The sequence below is a fragment of the Bubalus kerabau genome, chromosome 8 (genome assembly GCF_029407905.1).
Source record: "Bubalus kerabau isolate K-KA32 ecotype Philippines breed swamp buffalo chromosome 8, PCC_UOA_SB_1v2, whole genome shotgun sequence".
Lineage (NCBI taxonomy): Eukaryota > Metazoa > Chordata > Mammalia > Artiodactyla > Bovidae > Bubalus > Bubalus kerabau.
The window spans coordinates 91,058,531-91,085,354 of NC_073631.1; the positions used below are offsets into that span (position 1 = coordinate 91,058,531).

At 37.1% G+C, this 26,824-nt stretch overlaps 1 protein-coding gene across 1 annotated transcript in view; it reads right to left on the reverse strand.

The window, feature by feature from the left end:
• Positions 1–5,099: 5,099 nt before the first annotated feature.
• The window catches only part of IQUB (IQ motif and ubiquitin domain containing), an 83,871-nt gene continuing 62,146 nt past the window's right edge, over positions 5,100–26,824 (reverse strand). The window contains exons 9-13 of the mRNA XM_055590812.1: positions 24,119–24,289; positions 19,220–19,396; positions 11,846–12,094; positions 10,389–10,574; positions 5,100–5,436 (exon numbers count right to left, since the gene is read on the reverse strand). Coding sequence (XP_055446787.1) covers positions 5,254–5,436; positions 10,389–10,574; positions 11,846–12,094; positions 19,220–19,396; positions 24,119–24,289 — 966 coding nt within the window. The 3' untranslated portion in view covers positions 5,100–5,253. The remainder of the gene's footprint in view (positions 5,437–10,388; positions 10,575–11,845; positions 12,095–19,219; positions 19,397–24,118; positions 24,290–26,824) is intronic.

Below are 26,824 nucleotides of genomic sequence, written 5' to 3' on the forward strand. Positions count from 1 at the left end.
GAATTGTGTGTGTGTGCGTGCATACATATATGCTCAGTTGTGTCTGACTCTTTGCGACCATATGGACTGCAGCCTTCCAGGCTCTTCTGTCCATGGGTTTCAGGCAAGAATACTGGAGTGGGTTGCCGTTTCCTACTTCAAGGGATCTTCCCGGCCCAAGGATAGAACCCTTGTCTGCCTGCATCTCCTGCGTTGCAGGCAGATTCTTTAGCACTGCACCACCTGGGAAGCCCCATAACGAGTGGCATTACATAATGATAAAGGGGTCAATTATCCAAGAGGACATAACAGTCCTTAACTTGTATGCACCTAACAACAGAGCCTCAAATTGCATGAGTCAAAAACTGATAGAACTGCAAGAAATAGATGAATCCACTTTCACAGTTGAAGACTTCAATACCCCTCTATTATAAATAGATCCAGTAGGCAGCAATTCAGTAAAGGGCGTAATTGAATTCAACAACACCCTCAATCACCTGAATATAATGGATATCTACAGACTATATTCTCCAACAGGATATACATTTTTCTCAAGCCAAGAGCATCCACTACATTATTTTCTTTTCTTTTCTTTTCTTTTTTTTTTTTTTTGCTAAACTCTTAACATTTTTAATATGCTTCTTTAACTGTGAAATAGTTTAAGTCTGAGAACTCTGTAAGAGTCCATGATGCCTCAGTACTGTACCTTAAATAAATTTTTTTCTGCCCTTCAGAAGTAGAATTTTTCTGCTTGTATATGTCAAATGGAACCATAGTAGGCTGCTATAGTGGATTGAATGGTGGTTCCTAAAACCAAGTAAATGTGACTTTATTTGAGCAAAGAATATTTCCAGATATGATCATGTGCTGATGTGAAGGATCTTGAGATAAGATCATCCCAGATCAGCCAGGTAGGATCTTAATCCAATGACAGGTGTCCTGATAAGAGACAGAAGAGAAGACACAGACACACAAAGAGGAGAAGACATAGTGACAACAGAGGTATAAATTGGAGTAATATAGTCAAAACAGCCGAAGAATGCCTGGAGCCAGCAGAAGCCAGAGGAATTCTCCCATAGGACATAGAGAGAGAAAGAGGCTCAGCTTACACCTTGATTTCAGGCCTCTGGCTTCCAGAACTATGAGAAAAGAAATCCCTGTTGCTTTAAACCACCTAATTCATGGTAATTTGTTACAGACTCCCTAAGAAACTATTCAATAATACAGCTGTCCATTTCATGCCTGTAGATCTGACTGATTACCAATTAACCATTGTTATAAATCCTTGCAGGGACTCTGCCCCTAGGGTTCTTATTATAACTCTGCCCACTGTTTTCCTGATGGTTAAGTTTCAACCTGGCTTCTAGCACTGGGGATTGCATTATTCCCTTTCAATCAGGCTGTCAGATGTCACTGCAGCCACCACTGTCATCTCCAGTTTTCATGGAACAGCCACCACAAATTTTTCAAGGAGGCTAGTAATCCACTTATGCTCGTATTTGTTAAAGCCTTGGTGAAGGTCCTCTTTTTGTGCAGTGTAGACACCTTTAAGACGTGTCTGAGAAAGCTGCACGTAACACTGCAACAACTCATCTTCCTGAGTAATGTTTTCCAGTGAAGTTCAGGCATTTCAAACTCACTGATATAGGCTGAGTTTTGAGTTTGCTGCCACTGCTGCTAAGTCACTTCAGTCGTGTCCAACTCTGTGCGACCCCACAGAGGACAGCCCACCAGGCTCCGCCGTCCCTGGGATTCTGCAGGCAAGAATGCTGGAGTGGGTTGCCATTGAGTTTAGGCTCCAGGTAACATATCCAGCAATTCTCACGGCTTCAAGCCAACACATTAAATCCTGAATTCTAGGCAAGAACTTCAATTTGGCTTGATACGATCTTGTGTTTTACCCCTTTTAAGTCTCATACCCTTACAAAAATTCTTGTATGGACACCCCTGGCTCTAAGTAAGAATTGACACAATCCTGCAACTCTTCCGGTATACAGTACAGCCTAACTCATACCACACCATACCTTTTTCTTCCTCACTAGTACACTTACCTTAGCAGGAAATCTAACCTAGGTGCACATCTAAGTGACAACTCTACACACCTTACAGTTAGGTTCCAGGCTTAATCCTTAACCATCTCTTCTCCCTATAAACAGGAGATAATTTCTTTAAAGTTTTCTTAAGGGCTTTCCAAACTTCTGTCTGGGTCTGTGTTGGACATTCAAGATTTTCAATATATCCTTTTCTTTATGGATTCTCTCTACTGTAAGAAAGACCATCTTATGACACAATCTGTCATCAAACTAATTGCCTCAGCCCTTTGACCTCCCTAAGTTTATCTTCCATCTTCACCCCATTCCATGCCTCCACTGGTGATGCACTGAGAAATCATGATGTCATTGCATTCTCCATACTCAGTTCAGTTCAGTCGCTCAGTCGTGTCCGACTCTTTGCGACCCCATGAATCGTAGCACGCCAAGCCTCCCTGTCCATCACCAACTCCTGGAGTTCACTCAAACTCACGTCCATCAAGCTGGTGATGCCATCCAGCCATCTCATCTTCTGTGGTCCCCTTCTCCTCCTGCCCCCAATCCCTCCCAGCATTAGGGTCTTTTCCAATGAGTCAACTCTTCGCATGAGGTGGCCAGAGTATTGGAGTTGCAGCTTTAGCATCAGTCCTTCCAGTGAACACCTAGGACTGGAGTTATAGGAGGTGTCTATTTGCATATGACGGATATAGTGTTGCTAAATATCCTTAAATGTCATTTTATTGGGGATACATATCTGGCACACAGCTTGTAATTCACTCCTTTGATACCACATGAGAATAACTGTCCTTTACTAGAATTTTAAACCATTCAAATTTATGCACTGTGATATTTTTAATCTTGTTTTTCTCTCATGTATACCTCCTTCCTCTTAACCTAAAAGACAAACATACACACAAAACCTCTTTATTTCACAATAGTTCTCCTGTTTGCTGCTGTCCCCTTGTCTCTCTAGAAATGTGGGGTTTATAATTCCATTTCATTCTGCTAGGAGTTGCCTTTAAATTTTTTAACTACATATTTGAGTATCTTCTTTCCTACCTACTTATCCATTTGCTCATCTCCCCTTGAAAAGATCTGGAACACTTTATCCCCCTGGATCTTCCTACAACAGAATTTAGTTAGAACACTCAGGGTATTTTTGTTGTTTTTGATTCAGATTTTTGTTTTTTGCAGTAGAGACATTTTTTGAAAAATTATTTGTGTTCATTACATTGTTCCATAACCATTCAAGTGATGATCCTTTAGAAAGAATCTTGAAATTTTAATGCTCACCACCATTTCTCAAACAGACTATCATGCCCAGGTCATTCCTCCACAGTGTCGAGGTCAGCTGGAGTACAGAATGAGTCCACACAGACTGATGACATGCCTCTTGCCTAACAATGTCTTTCTGTTGTTTTCATCCTCCCGCCCCCCCCAAAAAAATTGCATGAAAGTAAAACTCTCAATTCTTTTTTTTACACTCAAAAAATTCAAAATTCTTCAATAGAAATATTCCTCCTTTACTTTTTGGTATTTAGCGCTGGGGAAGATAAATCTAATGCTATTGTTACTGACTTTGTGTGTGTGTCTGTGATTTTTCCTCTCCAACTTGAATGTTTATAGAACTTGTCCAAAATTTTTGAAATCCAGAAATGTCATGAAGTTGTGTCTATGTGTGTCTCTATATTAATTTTCCCAGTTCTTGGTAGACACTTTATACAGCTAAGGATATTTGTCTTTTTAGTTAGGGAAATCAGTTTTAAATCTTCATTAATTGTTTCTCCTTCTATATTCCATTTTAGGCTTATGCTATTTCTGGGGTGGACAAAAAAAAAAATCTGTTAAACTTATTGTTTTGCTCATTTACCTCATTTCTCGAAATTTTCCTCTGAATTTCAGGGGACTATCTTATGCTGAATCACCCAATCTCCGTGTTAGTTTTAGCTTTCAAGTACCAGATCTGTTCTTAATTGCCATCAGTGTGTTTTTGTGATTCAGCAACTATTTATTTATTATTTAAATAAATAATAAATATTTATCTATTTGTTATTGTAATTATTTAAGTAATAGTAATTTTTCCTAGTATTTTTCCCAAAGGATGAAAAATGCTATTAAATGTCCTTAACATAGTTATGAGATTTGCTAAATAAATATGTATTTTCACTCCTCAAAAGGATCTCTTTGATTTTTGAATCTTTGCGTATATGGTGACTCTCCTTTCTTTATCAGCTTGTTTTGTGATACTGGGATATACCACTTTGCTCTGTTTTGTTGTTTAGGCGTATATGGCGACTCTCCTTTCTTTATCAGCTTGTTTTTGTGATACTGGGATATAACACTTTGCTCTGTTCTGTTGTTTAGGCCTTTATCCATATAATACAGTCCTCCTAAAGGAGAAGGAAGGAAACCCCTTCTGTGGTTTTTCATTTGTTAGTGGGCTAAGGGAGGCATGCTCATCAGTTAATAAACTAGAGGAATGCAGATACTTTACTTCAAAGGCAGGGGAATTAACTTCTTAGTTGGTTGCTTTCAGGTATCCTGAGACCAGTGTTCTGTAATAGCAGGCCACAAGTGAACTTCTTCCCTGCTGATTGCCCTCCAGCCTGACGCCATCTCTCGCCCCTTCTGCTATGGATATTCGGAGATTTATATAAAAAGACAGCTGTAGTTTCAGCGAGATGAAAAAGAATTTACCAGAAGACCTGACTTTATTAAGGAAAGTCTCTCTGCTGTTGAGCCTATCTTTTTCACTCTTTGTGGTTATTTTCCTAGCCCTAAATTGAGGTGCAGCCCTTTTTCATGTATGATCCAACAGCTCTGGTTGCTCCCCCACCTCAGTTGTACTCCTCCAGTCTCCCATCACTGTGAGCAAGTGCTATATAGTCAGATGCCTTACTCCAGGGCAACAGAGGAATGCTCACAGTCTTGTACTTGCCCTTCTCTGATTGTTTGTACATTGATTTTACCTCTAATATGATGTACATGAAATTTTAAATACATTAATGTAGAAAAAGTAAAAATAAAATGTTCTCTTTGAAATATTAATTTCAGTAACAAAATTATATTTAAATTTCACAGTAACAGTAGAGCAATGGGGATGTTTTCTCCATAAAACTTACGACAGTATAACAATTAAAATCAATAAAAGGATAAAATTCTACTTCTGTATTGTGTGACCTCTGTATTACTCTATTAGCAGTGGACAAAAATTCTGATCATCAAACAAAGAGTCCTGGATCTTCTAAGGACCAGGCCTGTGGACTTCTAAAATCTTAGTTGTTGGTTCTGACTGATGCTTCTTTCTGATTTCCTCTACTTCACCATCATCAAGTAAAAATGAAGCCAGTAGTGGAATTTGAGAAAAATAGTTCTTAGCCAGGAAGTGTTTGTGTTTGATCTTGTGAATAAACAAGGGTTCATATTCCTGAAAAGAAAAAAAGTCAGATTGTATTAAATGTCACAGATAAATCTTGCCAAACAAAAACACTTTTATGCCTCAGTGCCTTTGCTTGTCAGTTCTTTCAGCTCAGGAAACTTTTTTTCCCCTCACTTTGTCCATCATTTTACAGGGCTCAGCTTTTGATACTTAAACCTGGAAGTATTTCTAGATTTTCTCTCTGACCTGAGTCCAAATTAACCCCTCCTTCTTCCATACCTGCAAGAACTTTCATATATTTTTAAATGTAATATTTAATTCATTCTGCCTTGGACTTCACTATCTACTTGCAAGTCTCTTCCATGATAATAAAGTTGGGAAGGTTCCCTGGACAAGGGAAAGGCTACCCACTCCAGTATTCTGGCCTAGAGAATGGTGCAAAGAGTCGGACATGGCTGAGCGACTTTCACTTTCATATATGTGTGTGTGTATATATATATATATATATATACACACACATATATATGCATATATACATACACACATATATGCACACATATATATATACATGGCAGAAATATATATATGTGAATATATATACACACACATATGTATATGTGTATATTTTTTAAAAAGAAGTCACTGGATAAAGCTTACAGGGAAGCTCTTTGGGAGTGGGAAGCCTCACCTGTCAAGTACCTTTAGGCTTTTGCTGTATCTAGGAGGTGGGTATATTGCAGGAGATAAAGTAGCTATCTATCTCTAAGAGTACACAATCATTAGGATTAAAGCCAAAGTTTAAATATGGTTGTGGAAGAAGTTAGAGGGCCTGGATTTTTGAGAACATTGTAGAGCTACCATACAACCACCCTGTCATTGCCAAACTCTGGATTCCTATAAGAAAAGCAGCCCCATATTTGGTTAATATGTTAAATTAACTTTCTTGCAAATTGCTTAATTTGTTATTTACAGCTAAGCTCAAATGCAACTGAGATGGTCAAGAATTGTGTCTATTAGATTTCTCTGTTTTTCCTCAAGCACTCATCATAGTAACCCTCAGATTCAAAAGCAAATTATGGTTGAATTAACAAACACCATTTATTTTCTTTATTAATTTTACCTGACTCTTCTTTTCAACCAAATCACAAAGACTACCTGTGCCTCCTCCTAAAATTTGTTTTCTGAAAGGTCAGATTATCTCCTTCCTAAAGATGCTTCCACAGTGTTAGGGTAAAGAAAGCCCTGGAGAAAAGGAGCCAGAGGACATAGCATTCTTACAGAAAGCATTACATAGAAGTATCCTGGGCTTATTTTAAGGTTTCCTCTCTAGGGTATATATACATATACACAATGGAATAATACTCAATTAAAAAAGAAAGAAAAGCCACCATTAGCAACACAGATGGACCTAGAAAGTATTATGCTTAGGGAAATAAGTCAAAAAGAGAAAGACAAATACTTTATATTATCACTTACATGTGAAATCCAAAAAATAAAGCAAATATATATAACAAAACAAAACAGAAACAAGTCATAGATACAGAGAACAAACTAGTAACTACTAGTGGGAAAAAGGAAGGTGTGGGGGCAAGATAAGATTAAGCAACACAAACTACTTTGTATAAATAGATAAGCAACAAGAATATATCATACAGCATAGGTAAATATAGCCATTGTTTTATAATGACTTTAAATAGAATATAATCTATAAAACTATTGAAACATGTTTTACACTTGAAACTAACTACAATGTTATAAATCAACTATACTTTAATAAAAAAAATTTTTTCTCTACAGACAAATTCACCTAGGGAGTTCACTGGCATTCCAAGGGGGCATGGGTTCAATCCCTGGTCAGGAAACTAAGATCTCACATGCTGCACAGTGTGACAAAAAAAAGAAAACAAAAAAAACCTCATCTAACCTCCTCCCAGCACTTCTTAGTCCATATTTCATTCAAGGAATACTGACACATTTATGTTATATTAATATTAATACAACATTAAACAATACACGTAGATAACTTTATAGATTTTCAAAGTTCATAAACAAAGCCAATCATTAAAGATGAGAATATCACATTATGTTACATACAATAAAAGGAACAATAAGTAACTCTTAAAGAATAATATAATATGGAAAAATATCCAATATTCATTATCCCCATGTTATATATGCGAAAACTGTGGTATTGAGACAGTAACAAACTTGCCCAACTTCTTGCAACTCATAAGTGATAGAGTCAGAATTCAAGCTAAGGCTACTCTTACCCTCTGTGACTTGCCTGGTGGCTTAGACAGTAAAGAGTCCACCTGCAATGAGGGAGACCTGGGTTCGATCCCTGGGTTAGGAAAATCCCCTGGAGGAGGAAATGGCAATCCACTCCAGCATTCTTGCCTGGAGAATCCCATGGATAGAGGAACCTGGCAGGCTACAGTCCATGGGGTCACAAAGAGTCAGACCCGACTGAGCGATTAAGCATAGCACTCTAATTCTCTATACCAGATTCATGTTTTTAGCTAACGTTTATAAAATTTTACAAAGCAAAGAAGGTAGGTCCTAATGTCCTGTGGATCCTCAGTGACAGATGGGGAAATACTGGGTCAGGTCTCCTGACTTTAAATCCACCATTTTCCTACTTTGGCTAGTGTACACACTGTGAGAAACTGATCTGCCTCATATACAGTTCAGAGAACAGAAGCCTTTCTCCATGCTTTCCCTACAATTTGTGTCATGACTGACTGTAGGAGTCAAGATTATTTTAATTGTTAAGTATTTTTTTTCTCAATGAGATAGCAAATGTGTGTTAAGCCACTTCAGTAGTGTCCGACTCTTTGCGACCCTATGGACTGTAGCTCACCAGGCTCTGTCCATGGGATTCTCCAGGCAGGAATACTGGAGTGGGTTGCCATTTTCTCCTGCAGAGGACTTTCCCAACCCAGGGATCAAACCTGCCTTTCCTATGTCTCCTGGACTGGCAGGCGGGTTCTTTACCACTAGTGCCACCTGGGAAGCCCTTTGATAGCAAATAGCTCTGTGTATCTAGGAAATTCTGGAAATGCTTTATTTTGCCACAAGACATAAACTGTTCTTTAACTAGGATGAATATTAATACTTAAAAGATTACACCAGTCCCAAACCATAAAACAGCAATTTATTTTAGTTTGTCTGAAATAACAACTATGTTTGAAGTCACTTCTTTATTTACACTAGGCTTACTTAGTGTAAATGGAGCTCTATTTACAGAAATTCAATAAGATCCTGAAATTAGAAACGCATGTGAATAAAACATTTAATTTGATACTGCAGTAACTTGATTAAATACACAAAGGGAGCTTGCGCATTAATTGTAGAAGCAGTGGAATATCACCTTGGGGAATGAACTTCAATTCCACTATGGTTCCTATATGAAATGATTCTGCTAGCATTGGCTAGGCTTCCAGTGATTGAATATTTATGGGGCAGCTTAGTTCACTAAATATAATATTTAACACAGCTTCAGTTTGTTACCTTTCACTCCAGTCCCTAGAGTGAAATTTTTCTTATCCTGGCATCTACTGGAAAATTATTCAAAAAAGTGAACAATTTAATTACTTCCTCCTCTTTATACCTTCCCCCTCCCCAGTAAAAACACCTACAGGGAAGAGCACGATTCAAAATGACTATTATGTTTGAAGTCATTTCTTTATTTTCCCCTTAGCTGACATCTTGCATCAAATAAGTACAGCAATTTAATCAGTGGGAAGCAGAGATTCAGTATCAGCTGTTGGGATCATAGGTTTACTTAGTGCAAATGGAGCTTTCTGAGAACTCATCAGGGACCCCTCAATTCTGTTCATCAAAATGTTTTACAGATTGCATCTTGTAAGTTACTGAAATTAAATGGTGTTTAATTTTTATAGCACTTTCCCCACTCCTAGATAGTTGGAAGCAAATGAAAAATTAAGCCTCAGAACTACACCCCATCAGTAGGATTGCCATTTAGGACACAAAATTATGAACAGAATTTATCTGAGAAGTTAGTGTGCTTTTAGGCAGACCTGTGAAGAATAATCAAAGGACAGATTCTAGGTTCCATAATACCTATCTGGTGATAGTATTCATCTATTCACTCAACAAATACATATTAATTATCTACTCTGTGACACTGTTATAAGTATTAGAGATATAGACACAAAAAAACTAAACAATATCCCTGGCTCTTGTGAAATTTACTGTGGTACTAATGTGCTTGAACTTGCTATTATTAGGAGGGAGTGGTTTCATGTTAGGTACTTGTAAGACTTCCAGTCTTATCTTTATCTCTTATGTGCCTTGCTGCCAAGCTGCTGCCAAGTCACTTCAGTCGTGTCCGACTCTGTGTGACCCCATAGACGGCAGCCCACCAGGCTCCCCCGTCCCTGGGATTCTCCAGGCAAGAATAGTGGAGTGGGTTGCCATTTCCTTCTCCAATGAATGAAAGTGAAAAGTGAAAGTGAAGTCGCTCAGTCATGTCTGACTCCCAGCAACCCCATGGACTGCAGCCCACCAGGCTCCCCCATCCATGGGATTCTCCAGGCAAGAGCACTGGAGTGGGGTGCCATTGCCTTCTCCCTTATGTGCCTTAACCTCCTTTAAATTTCAATCTCTGCCATACATACCATCCAGGTATTTGTTACTGTTATCCATGGGTTCTCTGTTGCTTAATCCAATGAAACTATTCAAATTATGCATGGAATGTAGTAAAAGGCAGTCAAGTGAAAGTGAAAGTTGCTCAGTCATGTCCAACCCTTTGCGACCCCATGGACTATACAGTCTATGAAATTCTCCAGGCCAGAATAGTGGAGTGGGTAACCTTTCCCTTCTCCGGGGGATCTTCCCAACTGAGGGACCAAACCCAGATCTCCTGCATTGTGGGTAGATTCTTTACCAGCTAAGCTATCAGGGAAACCCTAAAAGGCAGTCAAGTTACTTCTAATAATTCCAGTGATCAAACTAAGGTCACAAATTGATTTTCTTACCTCTTCAATACTCTTTAGCTTGAGATGAGTCACACCTTCATCTTTGGTAAGAAGAATGCAGTTCCAGGGAGACCATTCCACAGACTTATCCCATCTAACCATGACCAGATCATTGAGATCCTTCCAAGCACTGAGCACAGACTGGGATGCCCAGATATTCTCTGTCAGGTACTGTATATCTTGTAGCTGCATGTCAAGACATATTTTTAAAATAAAAATATTCTAAACATAAAATTTTATTCTAACCATAAAATTTCTTTAAGATTATTATATTCCTTGAAAAAACAAATTGTATTTTTTAGAGGGAAACATTATTCATGAGGTTTTCAGCACACATGGTGGTGGTTGTGGTTTAGTCACTAAGTTGTGTCTAACTCCTGGGACTCCATGGACTTAGCCCACCAAGCTCCTCTGTCCACGGAAATTTTCAGGCAACAGTACTAGAGTGGGTCACCATTTCCTTCTCCAGGGGATCTTCCTGATCCAGGGATCAAACCTGGGTCTGCTGCATTGCAGGAGATCTTCTGCATTGTAGGCAGATTCTGTACCAACTGAGCCACCAGGGAAGCCTTTCAGTCCCCATGTGTGTGTGCTGTTCTTAGTCGCTCAGTTGTGTCTGGCTCTTTGTGACCTCATGGACTGTAGCCCACCAGGATCCTCTGTCCATGGGGATTCTCCAGGCAAGAATACTGGAGTAGGTTGCCATGCCCTCCTCCAGGGGATCTTCCCAACCCAGGGATCGAACCCAGGCCTCCCGCATTGCAGGCGGATTACTTACCAGCTGAGCCACCAAGGAAGCCCAAGAATACTAGAGTGGGTAGCCTATCCTTTCTCCAGGGGATCTTCCCAACCAGAGAATCGAACCAGGGTATCCAGCAATGCAGATGGATTCTTTACCAACTGAGCTACCTGGGAAGCCCAATCTCTGCTCACTCTGCCCAAACTATGTTACCAATCTCACAGTCATGACTGCATCTAGAGAAAGCAGTGTGTATTTCTTCCAACATGCTAATTTTACCTTACCTTTATATGGTATTAAGTACTTTCTAAAATTCATTAGTAACTTTCAGCTTTTCCTCAGGGTTATTTGCAGATCATTTTATTCCCATTTTAGAAATTAGGAAATTAAGATGTGAAAAAGAATAAGCAATTCAGTTCGTGTTATTAAAAACATCATTGTTTTAGTGAAAAAAAAAAAAGAGGGAAAGGGGGGAAATGAAATAACTGCTTATAAACTTTTTAAAAATTTAAAGCATATTAGCTACAGCTCTTGAAATGACTTTTTATCAAGAGGATTGCATATATAAACTTAGGACTGCCAGAGGGGCAAGCTTCAGAAAGAATAAACACAGGAAGAAGAACCATTATTTTAAAGGCTTGGATGGGAAAGAAGAAATCTTTTCTGTAAAATCAATGAACAGGTTTCATCCATGATTGGCAACATTTACTCATCATACCTGTATCAGGAAAGCAATTTCAGAACCATCTTCATAATCAGCTTCTGAACAGTAGAGTCGTTGAAGTAAACATTTGTACTTCAGATATGATTCTCGTTTTCGACTCTCATTGTCAAGGTTAATGCACTGACGACATTGGTAAATGCGGTGTGAGGTGGATGATACAAGAAACTCTGCAGAAGGCAAATACAGCTGGCAACTGTGGCAAAAGTAAATTTTCTTATAGAACTTCAATGGGTCCTGAGGGACCTAAACAAAAAAAAAAGAAAGAAAAGTTTAATAGCCAGGCCAAATGTTAAGGGCTAACTTATCTTCAGTTCAGTTCAGTTGCTCAGTCGTGTCCGACTCTTTGCGACCCCAAGAATCGCAGCACACCAGGCCTCCCTGTCCATCACCAACTCCCGGAGTTCACTCAGACTCACGTCCATCGAGTCAATGATGCCATCCAGCCAGCTCATCCTCTGTCGTCCCCTTCTCCTCCTGCCCCCAATCCCTCCCAGCATCAGAGTCTTTTCCAATGAGTCAACTCTTCGCATGAGGTGGCCAAAGTACTGGAGTTTCAGCTTTAGCATCATTCCTTCCAAAGAAATCCCAGGGCTGATCTCCTTCAGAATGGACTGGTTGGATCTCCTTGCAGTCCCAGGGACTCTCAAGAGTCTTCTCCAACACCACAGTTCAAAAGCATCAGTTCTTCGGCACTCAGCCTTCTTCACAGTCCAACTCTCACATCCATACATGACCACAGGAAAAACCATAGCCTTGACTAGACGAACATTTGTTGGCAAAGTAGTCTCTGCTTTTGAATATGCTATCTAGGTTGGTCATAACTTTCCTTCCAAGGAATAAGCGTCTTTTAATTTCATGGCTGCAGTCACCATCTGCAGTGATTTTGGAGCCCAGAAAAATAAAGTCTGACACTGTTTCCACTGTTTCCCCATCTGTTTCCCATGAAGTGATGGGACCGGATGCCATGATCTTCGTTTTCTAAATGTTGAGCTTTAAGCCAACTTTTTCACTCTCCACTTTCACTTTCATCAAGAGGCTCTTTAGTTCCTTCACTTTCTGCCATAAGGGTGGTGTCATCTGCATATCTGAGCTTATTGATATTTCTTCCAGCAATCTTGATTCCAGCTTGTGCTTCTTCCAGTCCAGCGTTTCTCAGGATGTACTCTGCATATAAATTAAATAAACAGGGTGACAATATACAGCCTTGACGTACTCCTTTCCCTATTTGGAACCAGTCTGTTGTTACATGTCCAGTTCTAACTGTTGCTTCCTGATCTGCATACAAATTTCTCAAAAGGCAGGTCAGGTGGTCTGGTATTCCCATCTCTTTCAGAATTTTCCACAGTTTATTGTGATCCACACAGTCAAAGGCTTTGGCATAGTCAATAAAGCAGAAATAGATGTTTTTCTGGAACTCTCTTGCTTTTTCCATGATCCAGCAGATGTTGGCAATTTGATCTCTGGTTCCTCTGCCTTTTCTAAAACCAGCTTGAACATCAGGAAGTTCACGGTTCACATATTACTGAAGCCTGGCTTGGAGAATTTTGAGCATTACTTTACTAGCGTGTGAGATGAGTGCCTCATGTGTGAGACCACCTGACCTGCCTCTTGAGAAATTTGTATGCAGGTCAGGAAGGTCTTGTATTTATTATATTTTTTAAGTATCGAAATATATAGTTGATGTATAATATTATGTTAGTTTCATATGTTCTACACAATGATTTGACAAAATGATTTGGTGAGAACTGCCAATACCATGTTGAATAAAAGTGGCAAGAGTGGGCATCCTTTTCTTGTTCCTGATCATAGAGAAAATGCTTTCAGCTTTCTACTATTGAGTATCCTGTTGGCTGTAGGTTTGTCATATATGGCCTTTATTATGTTGAGGTATGTTCCCTCTATACCCACTTTGTTGAGAAATTTTAATCATAAATAAACATTGAAGACTGTCAAAACTTTTCCTGCATCTATTGAAATGATCATATAATTTTCATTCTTCAATTTGTTAATGTGGTATATGATACTGAATTGCAGTGTTGAAACATTCTTGCATCCCAGAGATGTCTCTCTTGATCATGATGCATGATCCTTTTAGTGTGTTGTTGAATTCAGTTTGCTGACCTTTTGTTGAGGACTTAAGCATGTATATTCATCTGTGATATTTGTGTGTAATTTTCTGTGTTGTCTTTGGTTTCAGTATCACGGTGATGCTGTCCTCAAAGAGTGAGTTTGGAAATATTCTTTCCCCTTCAGCTTTTTGGAGTAGTTTGGGAAGGATAAATGCTAATTCTTCTTTAAATGTTTAATACCATTTCCTGTGAAGCAGTCTGGTCATGAGCTTTTGTTTGTTGGGAATTTTTGATTACTGATTCAATTTCATTACTGGTAACTGGTCTGTTCACTATTTCTATTTCTTCCAGATTCATTCTTGGGAGACTGTATATTTGTAATATTTTATCTATCTCTTGTAGTTTGTCTACTTTATTGGTGTATAAACTGTTCATAGTAAAATCTCTTATAATCCTCTGTATTTCTGTAGTATTGGTTGTAACTTTATTTGCTTTTTTATTTCTGATTTTATTGACTTGGTACCTCTATTTTTCTTGATGAGTCTGTCTAATTTTATTTATCTTTTCAAAGAACCAGCTCTTAAATTTATTATTAATCTCTATTTTATTTATTTCTGCTCTGATTTGTATTATTTCTTTTCTTCTACTAATTTTGTGTTTTGTTTGTTCTTCTTTTTCTAGTTTGCATAGGTGTAATGTTAGGTGGCTTACTCTTTTCTTATTTCCTGAAGTAGGTTTGTATCACTGTCAACTGTCCTCTTAGAACTGCTTTTACTGCATCTCATTAATTTTGGATCATTGTCTTTTCATTTTTATTTGTCACCAGGTATTTTTTTTAATTTTATGTTTGATTTATTCAGTGAACCATTGGTCATTTAGTGCACATTGCTTAACCTCCCAATGTTTGTGTTTTTTGCAGGTTTTTTTTTTCTTGTAGCTGATTTCTATTCTCATACGGTTTGAAAAGATGATTGATAGATTTCAGTCTTCTTAAATTTATTGAGACTTGTTTTGTGGCCTAGCATGAGATCTATACTGGAGAATGTTCCATGAACACTTGAAAGGATTGTGTATTTCACTGCTTTTGGAGGGGATGTTTCATATACATATATCCATTAAGTCATTTGGTCTACAATGTCATTTAAGGCCACTGTTTCCTTATTGATTTTCTGTTTCAATGATCTGTCCATTGATGGAAGTGGGGTGTTAAAATTCCCTACTATTATTGTGTTACTGTCAATTTTTTCCCTAATGTTTGTTGCATTTCCTTTATATATTTAGCTAATCCTGGTTTGATACATATATATTCACAGTTGTTATCTTCTTGTTGGATTGATCACTTTATAATTATGTAATGTCCTTCTTTGTCTTAGCACAGTCTTTGTTTTAAAGTCTATCTTTTCCCTGGTGGTTCAGACATTAAAGAATCCACCTGCAATGGAGGAGACCTGGGTTTGATCCCTGGGTTGGGAAGATCCCCTGGAGGAGGGCATGGCAACACACTCCAGTATTCTTGCCTGGAGAATCCCCATGGACAGAGGAGCCTGGCGGGCTACAGTCCATGGAGTCACAAAGAGTCAGACATGACTGAGCAAATGAGCACAACTAAGCATGCACTCCAGTTTTCTTTTTGCTTTCATTTGCATGGAATACCCTTTTCCATCCCTTCACTCTCAGTCTGTCTGTTTCTTTAGATCTGAAGAAAGTCTCCTGTAGGCAACATATACATCGCTCTTGTATTTTTTTATCCATTCAGCCATTCTATATCTTTTATTTGGAGCATTTAGTCCATTTACATTTAAAGAAATTATTGATAGGGATGTACTTACAACCATTTTGTTTATTGTTTTCTGGTTGGTTTATGGTTTTTTATTATTGTTTTTGTTGCTCCTTTCTTCTTTTGTTCTCTTCCTCTTATAATTTGATGACTTTCTTTAGTGTTATGTTTGGATTTTCTCTTTTGTGTGTATATCTATTACAGGTTTTGGCTTGTGGTTACCATGAGGTTAATATACAACAACATATATTATTTTTAAGTTGATGTTCCCTTAAGTTCAAACATGTTCTAATATCCCTGTATCTTAATTCCACCAGCCACCAATGCCATTTTTAATATTTCTGACATTATATTTTACATCTTTTGTTTTTTGTATCCTTCAATTACTTATTGTGGATAGATGATTTTACTACTTTTGTCTTTTAACCTTCCTACTAGTTGTCTAAGTGGTTGATCTACTATCTTTACTGTATGTTTGCCTTTACTAATAAGATCTTTGCTTTCATAATTTTCTTATTTCTAGCTATAGTCTTTTCTGCTTAGAGTAGTCCTTTAAAATTTCTTGTACAGGTGGTTTAGTGATGCTGAATTATTTAAGCTTTGGTTGTTAGTAAAATTCTATCTCTCTTTCAAATCTGAATGATAGCCTTGCCAGGTAGAATATTCTTGATGGTAGGTTTTTTTTCCCCTTTTCTCACTTTGAATATATTATGCCAATCCTTTTCGGCCTGTAAAGTTTCTGTTGAAAAGTCAGCTGACAGTCTTAAGAGTTTCCTTGTATGCTACTAGTTGCTTTTCTCTTTTTGTTTTGAATGGAATCTTTTTTTTTTTTTTTCTTTTTTGAGCAGTAAGTCTCAACAGTGTGCTTAAAATATTAACATTAACTAAACCATGGCTGGAAAAAGATGTGCTGTTATATAAACTTTTGTTGTTCCATTTACAGAGCACAAGCAGAACAGCTTGGTAATAAATCTTAAGGGCCCCTAGTATTTTCAGAATAGTAAATGAGCACTGGCTTAAACTTAAAGTCACCAGCTGCATTAGCTGAGAGAGTCAGTCTGTCCTTTAAGGCTTTGAAGCTAGGAATTTGACTTCTCTCTAGCTATGAAAGTCCTAGATATCATCTTCTTCCAGTATAAGGCCATTTCATCTATGCTAAAAATCTATTGTGTAGTGTAGCCATCTTCATTAATTATCTTGGCAAGATCTTCTGGATAACTTGTTGCTTCTACGTTTATGTTATGGAGAGCTCTTTTCCCTAAATCTCATGAACCAACTCCTGTGAGCTTCAAACTTTTCTACTGCAGCTTTCTTACCTCTCTCAGCCTTCAAGAAAATGAAGAGCATTAGGGCCTTGCTCTGGACCAGGCTTTGGCTTATGGAAATGTTATGGTAGGTCTGATCTTCTATCCAGATGACTCAAACTCTCTCCACACCAGCAACAGGGCTGTTTCAATTTCTTATCACTCATGTGTTCACTGGAGAAGCACTTTTAATTTCCTTCAAGAACTTGTCCTTTGCATTCACAAGTTGGCTAACTGGTGCAAGAGGCTTAGCTTTTGGCCTATTCTCATTAAGTTTAATCATTTCCAGCTTTTGATTTAAAGGTAGAGGTGTGCAACTCTTCTTTTCACTTAAACCATAAAAGGCTTTTCTAAGGTTATTAACTTGCCTAATTTCAATAATGTTGTGTCTCAAGGAATAGGGGTTGTCTGAGGAGGAGGCCTGGTGTGCTGCAATTCATGGGGTCACAAAGAATTGGACACGACTGAGCAACTGAACTGAACTGAGAAGAGGAAGAGAGAAGGAAGCACCACCAGTTGGTAGAGCAGTCAGAATACACACATCAGTTAAATTTTCTGTCTTATATGGGCAAGGTTTATGATGTCCCAAAACAATTACAATAGCAACATCAAAGATCAACAACCACAAATCACTGTAACAAACTCAATAAACATGAGAAAGTGTGAAACATTCTAAGAATTACCAAAATGTGACACAGAGACACAAAGTGAGCAAAAGCTGTTGGAAAAATTGTGCCAATAGATTTGCTCAATGAAGGGTTGCCACAATCTTCAATTTATTTTTAAAAAAGGAAGAAAGAAAAACAGCATCTGCAAAGTTCAATAAAGTGAAGTGCAATAAAACATGGTATGCTTGTACATATCATACGATTCCATTTATAGGACAGGGTTAGGTATAACTATAGAAATAAAATGCTGAACAGTGTTTGCCAAGGGTTAGGCATCCTGGGGGACTGATTATAAAGTAGCATAATGAGGGAATTTCAGGGAGGTGAAAAGACTATTTTATCTTGATTGTGCTATTGGCTGTTGATTACACAACACTGTATTTGTCAAAACTTATCAAAAACATTGGATTTTACCAAAGATAAATTTAAAAAGTGAATAAAATGGTATAATGTTATGTGAATGTATAGAACACTGAATTCTATTATACTGCCGTGAGCATATGAAAATTGTGTAAGTCCATAGAAGACTAAAAAGTAGTTTGGAAAAATAGAACAATGATAAATAATTTGATGGTCAACTTTTCTCTTGGACTTTTGTTATATTTTAAAGTTCTCCTGAAATATAATTAAGTTTCAAAAATTCATTAAAAGAAACAATATAAAAATCAAACAATTTTACTTTTTCTAAAAGATTCTACTGAGATTTTTGCTTATGTTAAGAAAAATAGATGTTTGGTCAGCTTCTCAAATTATTAGAGATTATTACTCTAAAAACACTCATTGGAACAACACTATTAATATTTCAAACTCTTTAACAAGCCCCTCAAAAAATTTACTAAAGGTGTTTTAAATAGTCTTGCAAAGTAAGACGGCAAAGCTTTTAGAAAGAAAAATCTCCAAAGATGGCTAAGCATATTGGAGTTGGAAAAAGTAATTTAATTCAAATAAATATTACATTTGAAGTTCTTGCAGGATATCTATGTGAATCACTTCAGTAATAATTATAACTATGTGGTAAGTATTATAAAGGAACACAAAGGTGCATGTAGAATCTCAGAAATGAAGAGTTTAACTCTCTCTGAGGCCTAATGAAGAAGAGTACATGTGAACTGAGTCCTAAAAAATAAAGAGGAGCTGGCTGGGTAAAGTCAGGGACAACATTCCAGGTGGAAGCAACAGAATGTGCAAAAGCTGGAAGGTGTGTGAGATTGTGAGGTATTCAATATAGTACAGTATTCAACTGGACACTTGATCCAGAGAGTAGGAGAGAATTCAAGTATGGAAATACAAACAGAAAACGTTAAATGGTTCATTTATCAACATAAAAAATATCATTCAAAGAAAATTTCATCAATAAGATGATCTTCCACATGGACCCCTAGTAAAGTACTAAAGAAAATTTGAATATACCTCATTTTACTATAGCATGAAAAGTGAAGTTGCTCAGTCATATCCGACTCTTTGCTACCCCATGGACAGTAGCCTGCACCAGGCTCCTCCAAGCATAGAATTCTAATAAAGGAATACAGGGGGGAAAAAAGGTAGAGTACCTTAAGGTGTCTTGCAACTTCTGGATTAAACAGAGGTGTTTTGATGTATTGAAAAAAGAGTGTTGCGATCCTTTTTCTGAGTCCTTCAAGATTCTGATGTTTGACTCCTCTCATCATAAGGTCAACCTCCCTGTCAATCAATTCCAGGATTTCCTGAGTCAGTTTACATTCATGTTCCTGTGTAAAATACACACACATATTTTGTATAGAACATTAAATATCATCAAGTTAGCTTTTAAAGTTATCACCCAAACAAGCTAAATCTAGATTCCAAAAGTAATGAACCATTGCTAATGTAAGTATAGATGAAAGTGAAAGTGAAAGTCACTCAATCATGTCCAACTCTTTGCAACCCCATGGATACTCCATGGAATTCTCCAGGCCAGAATACTGGAGTGGGTAGCTGTTCCCTTCTCCAGGGGATCTTTCCAATCCAGGGATTGAGCCCAGGTCTCTCACATTGCAGGTGGATTCTTTATCAGCTGAACCACCAGGAAATCCCATAAGTATAGATGGATACCACTAATTTGGAAAAGAAATTGACATTATCTACTGGAATTTAAGATATCCATAATCTACAACCCAGCAATTCTACTAAAGTGCTTTAAAGAAATGTGCACGGAGTCATTTTTCAAACCAGTTCAAAATCAGAAATAACCAAATATCCATAAATAAATTGATCACATAAATAAGTGAAAAAGTAGGTGGCTCAGATGGTAAAGAATCCACTACAACACAGGAGACCCAGGTTCAATACCTGGGTCAGGAAGATCGCACGGAGAAGGGAATGGCTACCCATTCCAGTTTTTCTGCATGGAGAATTACATGAATAGAGAAGCCTGATGGGCTACAGTCCATGGGTTCGCAAAGACTCAGACACAACTGAGTGACTGTGAGTGATTAACACTTTTGGCTCATACAATAAAGTATTATCTAATATACAGAAATGAATTAACCAGAGTTATATACAATAACAAATTTAAATCTTACCAGTTAATGTTTAGCAAATGAGCAAGGCACAAAATAATACTTACTGTCTCATTGCATTTAAATAAAATTCAAAAATAAGCAACACTACAGTATATTACTTAGAGATGTATCAGTTCAGTTTAGTCGCTAGTCGTGTCTGACTCTTTGCGATCCCATGAATCACAGCACACTGGGCCTCCCTGTCCATCACCAACTCCCAGACTTCACCCAAACTCATGTCCATTGAGTTGGTGATGGCATCCAACCATCTCATCCTCTGTCATCCCCTTCTCCTCCTGCCCTCAATCTTTCCCAGCATCAGGGTCTCTTCAAATGAGTCAGTTCTTCGCATTAGGTGGCCAAAGTACTGGAGTTTCAGTTTCAACATCAGTTCTTCCAATGAACACCCAGGATTGATCTCCTTTAGGATGGACTGGTTGGATCTCCTTGCAGTCCAAGGGACTCTCAAGAGTCTTCTCAAAAACTACAGTTCAAAAGCATCAATTATTTGGCACTCAGCTTTCTTTATAATCCAACTCTCACATCCATACATGACTACTGGAAAAACCACAGCTTTGACTAGATGGACCTTTATTGACAAAGTAATGTCTCTGCTTCTTAATATGCTGTCTAAGTTGGTCATAGCTTTTCTTCCAAGGAGCAAGCATCTTTTAATTTCATGGCTGCAATCACCATCTGCAGTGATTTTGGAGCCCCAAAAAATAAAGTCAGCCACTGTTTCCCCTTCTATTTGCCATGCAGTGATGGGACTGGATGCCATGGTCTTAGTTTTCTGAATGTTGAGCTTTAAGCCAACTTTTTCACTCTCCTCTTTCACTTTCATCAAGAGGCTCTTTAGTTCTTCACTTTCTGCCATAAGGGTGGTGTCATCTGCATATCTGAGGTTATTGATATTTCTCCCGGCAATCTTGATTCCAGCTTGTGCTTCTTCCAGCCCAGCATTTCCCTTGATGTACTCTGCATATCAGTTAAATAAGCAGGGTGACAATATACAGCCTTGATGTACTCCTTTTCCTATTTGGAACCAGTCTGTTGTTCCATGTCCAGTTCTAACTGTTGCTTCCTGACCTGCATACAGGTTTCTCAAAAGGCAGGTCAGGTGGTCTGGTAGTCCCATTTCTTTCAGAATTTTCCACATTTATTATGATCCACACAGTCAAAAGCTTTGGCATACTCAATAAAGCAGAAATAGATGTTTTTCTGGAACTCTCTTGCTTTTTCAATGATCTAGCCGATGTTGGCAATTTGATCTCTGGTTCTGCCTTTTCTAAAACCAGCTTGAACATCTGGAAGTTCAAAGTTCATGTATTGCTGAAGCCTGGCTTGGAGAATTTTGAGCATTACTTTACTAGCGTGTGAGATGAGTGCAATTGTGTGGTAGTTTGAACATTCTTTGCATTGCCTTTCTTTGGGATTGGAATGAAAACTGACCTTTTCCAGTCCTGTGGCCACTGCTGAGTTTTCCAAATTTGCTGGCATATTGAGTGCAGCACTTTCACAGAATCATCTTTCAGGATTTGAAATAGCTCAACTGGAATTCCATAACCTCCACTAGTTTTGTTCCTAGTGATGCTTCCTAAGGCCCACTTGACTTCACATTCCAGGATGTCTGGCTCTAGGTCAGTGATCAAACCATTGTGATTATCTGGGTCATGAAGACCTTTTTTGTACAGTTCTTCTGTGTATTCTTGCCACCTCTTCTTAATATCTTCTGCTCCTGTTAAGTCCATACTATTTCTGTCCTTTACTGTATCCATCTTTGCATGAAATGTTCCCTTGGTATCTCTAATTTTCTTGAAAAGATCTCTAGTCTTTCCCATTCTACTGTTTGGTAACTATGAAGAAAAATCTAGGAAATGACTACCATGAAAAGTAAGTATGGGATTTCTCTGGTTGTCCAGTAGTTGAGAATCTGCCTGCCAATGCAGGGGACACTGGCTTGATCCTTGGTCCAGACGGATTCCACAAATTGCAGGGCAAGTACGCCCACACACTTAGAGCTTATGTTCCTTAACAAAAGAAGTCACCGTAATGAGAAGCCTGCACACCTCAACTAGAGAGTATCTCCCACTTGCCGCAACTAAAGAAAGCCTACATGTAGTAACAAAGATCCAGAGCAACTATAAATAAATAAATAAACAACATTTTTTTTAAAAAAATGAAAAAGAAAGCATGGTAATTATTTTTAGAGGATGAGAAGGTAAATTGAAAATATGAAGAGAAAGGAAGATGCTGACAAAGTCCTGATTTGGGCCCAGGGGGGTGGCAACAGGGTTGGTAGTTTTACATTTGCAGATATATACTTGATATGTTTATTTCTGTATATTTATATAATTCACAATCATTTTAAATAAAATACTTGAAATCATTGAATAAGAAAGGCCAAATAAGAGTTAAGTGATTAAAGTAGAAGTATTTAGAAGTAATCAAATAGAATTAAGTTGCTCCAACTTCCCAAGAGGGACTACAAGAAACATAGTTTGAAGGCAGGAATCAGAAGGTAAAGTCAGTAATTATAAAATAATGTTCTTCTTTTTTAATGCATACTTGGTATGGCTAATAAAAGAATCTGCATTGGTGGTCTTTGAGAGCACATTATAATGACCTGGAATGATTTTAAAAAATCTTAACATTGCTATCACACTTGAGGATCTGATTGACCTGTTCTGAAATGGGGTCTAGATATCATTCCTATTAATTTATTCTCATATTCTCTCTCCCCATTTCTCTGTATAACTCTTTATCTCTTTCAAGCTGTCCAGATGATTCTAATGTATATTCAAGTTCAAGATTCACTGGTCTGTATGAGCAATTGTCATCAAAATAATACCTCTTATTTATTGAGGGCTCCCTATTTGTAAATATTGAGACATACAAATTATATATTTTATATTGTATATGCAGATGTATGTACAAGTATATACACAGGTATATATTTATATCCTCAAAGCAACTAATTTTACAGATAACAATAGTTTCAGAAATATTCAATAACTTATCTAAGGTTGTACAGCCACAATAAATAGAATCAGAATTTGAGTTATGCTTAAAGGCCTTGATCCCTCATCAAATATCATTCAGTAAATATGTGTGTGGTTATGTTAGGTTAAATGTATTAAGATATGCACAACTTATCTTTTATGAGTCTATCCTCTGACTCTTTTAATTAACCAGCTAATGGTCCTAATTACATCAGGTAAGAGGATTTCTACTGTACTCCCTACCAGAACTTTCTTTTTTCCAGTCTGGTCATTTTATTGCCCTCTAGAGATAGCATGTTTATTTCCTACCTCTGAACCTACTGCTTCTCCCTCTCCTCCTAACCATCTCTAACTTCAAAGACATAGTTACGAGACATACATCTCTGAAAACGCAGCCAATACCTACTTGAGTTCATGCCTTTGCTTTCAAGATGGGCAGTAATGTGAAAGAACTATGGAGACTGACCTTCCAATCAGAACCATTTACTCAACTACTTAATGTGCCTTAAGTCAATAACTGATAAGGAAAAATAAATAAAAATACTTATACAAATGCTGCTTTAAAATGGATAAAAATAAAATTTTCATCACGTGTCAAAATATATAGACAATAATTTCTGTTTTATTGAGTGTTAATCTCATGTTATATATATCTGCATTCATTAGAGAGACATTTATATTTAGACTATTCACTGTGTGATATTTACATTAGTATGTACCATAATACATAGTTTGAGAACTTTTAGATAAATACTAATGCATAAACTATATCCTCCCCAAATTGTAGCCAAATGATATATTGTTGACAAAATAAAATTAATAGTTTATTATCTTTATAATTACTTAATGGAAAACATCTTATTTATATTAGTATTCAATATTTTTACTGATGATGTGACACCCAAAAACTAAGAGAAAGTTAATGTACCTTTACTGTATGTTTAAGCGTTAAGAGTACATCCAGCCTTTCATCTTGAGAGACATTCTTCAGCATGATGCAGTTATAGATGTTTTGCAGCTCTCTGGCTCTGATGGTAAATTGTGTATCCATGTCAATTATTTTGCCATCAAATCTTCTCCATGTCTTTGGAGCTGAACACTTAAAAAATAATATTATGTTTATAACTATCAGTTAATTAAAGTTTCAAAAATAATTTTATTCTGTCTACTGTAAGTTAACCTTATTATTGGGTGCTTTATGAATAAAAATATCACTAAAACTTTGTTGTTCAGTCACTAAGTCGGCTCTGATTAGAAAATTAATTAAAGAATTTGTAGACCACAGGAAAGTAAAACAATTTAGGGGAAAAAATATCAGAGAGCTTCAGTCTATAGAAGTGCAAATATTTTCTCAAGATTCAGAATTTGCTACTAATTTGTACTAACTAGTATGATCACTGGGTTTCCCTGGTAGCTCAGTGGTAAAGAATCCGCCTGCTAACATAGGAGACACAGGAGGCTCAGGTTCAATCCCTGGGTCTGTAAGATGCCCTGGAGGAGGAAATGGCAACCCACACTAGTACTCATGCCTAGGAAATGCCATAGATGGAGCAGCCTGGTGGGCTACAGTCCATAGGGTTGCAAAAGGGTTGGACGCAACTGAGTGACTAAACAACAACAAAGCATGATGGTTAGCTTGATGGATTTGTGAAATAACTCATTAGCCCCTTGGGAAAAACATGCTATTTAGAATGCTAAAAAGATAATCTACTTGGTTCAATTATATTGAATTGGATGAATGTGCCTCGACAATTGAGAAAAACCTTTGTGGAACAATTGTTACAATCCTCAGTGTGTCAGACCTACAACTATAGTGAAATGGAACTCAGTTATAGTTCTGTTTCCCATAAAAATAAATCCATAACAAGTTCACAGCTCTTTACAAAGCAGATGTCCACAGTAAAACATCTGTATTTAGCTATCTTAGCAGTGCTTTGGCCCCTGCCTTCCTGATGATCAGTAAGATTCTCACTTTCTATTTCCAGATCTGGCTTGGTGCATCTCAACCTAGCCCACCTCCTGAACTGAGGGTCAAAGATGGAGTTAATTTGTCCTGAAGCTCATATAGGGAGTCCCACTCTAAGAATTCAGAGGCAGGAAATAGTGAGTCCTAGCTGACTCGGGACGCCAACAGAATATTTAAAGGCTATGTTTGCCAGTGCCATTGTTCCCTCCTGCCGAGACTCCCAAAACTTTAAGAGAAGATTTGCTGACCTAGAAAGAGCACAGTGAAAACTCAGTGACTCTTCTACTTTAAGGTATAAAGCTGCTGGGTTTCTCTCCCTGATTATAACTTCTCAAAAAGGTGACTACGTTGATCAGGACTTCTAATCATTCAATGCTGTATTTTTTGTAGACTGATAATTTGAGGCTTGGGAGACCTGTAGTTCAATTTATGCCATACTTGCAAGCATTTCAATCTCAAATTTGATACAGTTTAAAGCTTAAAGAGAAGCCCACATATTGGAACAAATCATCAGGAATGTAGAATAGCCAGATAGAGAAACTATACAAGCCTATATTTATTTAGTATGACAACAGTATGAGGAATTCTTAGTTACAGCCTCAATTTACCTTTTTTTTACATTTCATATTATCTCAACTACAGTGAAAACTACCAAACTACTATTTAACAACAAATGTATTTCATATGTTTTCAAAGTAATGGCATCATTTTCTGATCAAAGATAAAGTGGATGTTGCACAGAGCTAGGAATCTTCATTAGAAACTTTAGATCCTCAGTTCTAGTTTTAATCTAGCAAATGAAAAGCTGCAGCTCTCTGATTAATTTCTATTTTTGGAGCATAAATATAATATTAAATAGTGTAAAGTTAATTAGCAGACTGATAGAATTAATAAGATTTATTAAGATTATAAGAGAGAAATAGCTCAATAAAAATATTTTATGATTTAATTATTATCACTTGGAAATTTTAAAATATATTGTTTTCATGGATATACTCTTGTTTGGGGTAGATCTCAGAGTGTTATTGAAATGTAATATTTATTGCAAAGCTCTTTTTGAAACTTCTAAGGAATAAGCGATCTTAGGCTACATTTCATATAGCAATCTTCTAAAGTCTAAAACCTTAATCTGCAGAGTTTTCCTCAGGGAAATGCTATTAAATGTAATTTCTTTTCTTTTCTTCCAGAAATGTGAACAATACCTTCAGCTCTGCAGGCTGATAAGTTATTTCATTTGTAATAATCCAAGTACAATAACCTTTTAATGAAATGCTTAGTTCATCTACTCTATTGTGGTTCTTCTAAGCTGTGGTGTTGGTTTAATTCTACCTTTCCTCCAAGTTTTTGGTCCCATTTAAGATACTACAATATAGTAATACCTTGTATTTTTTCCAAATATATTCAACATCAAATCCTTTCTACCCTTCAATTTTTAACTTAAATCCTAACTTTTTTGTAAAGATTCTTAACCATGGTGGTATGAAACCACTGAAATCACTACTACCCAAAGTTCTATTGTATTCGTTAAAAACAAACACACAAACACACACACAGAATATGCAGTATCTATATTTCAATAACTCCAGGAAATGCAATTTGGGTCCAAATAGTTCTATAATTATTTTGCTTGCTAATTCTATTTCTCCTTACAGACTATAAGAAATAAAT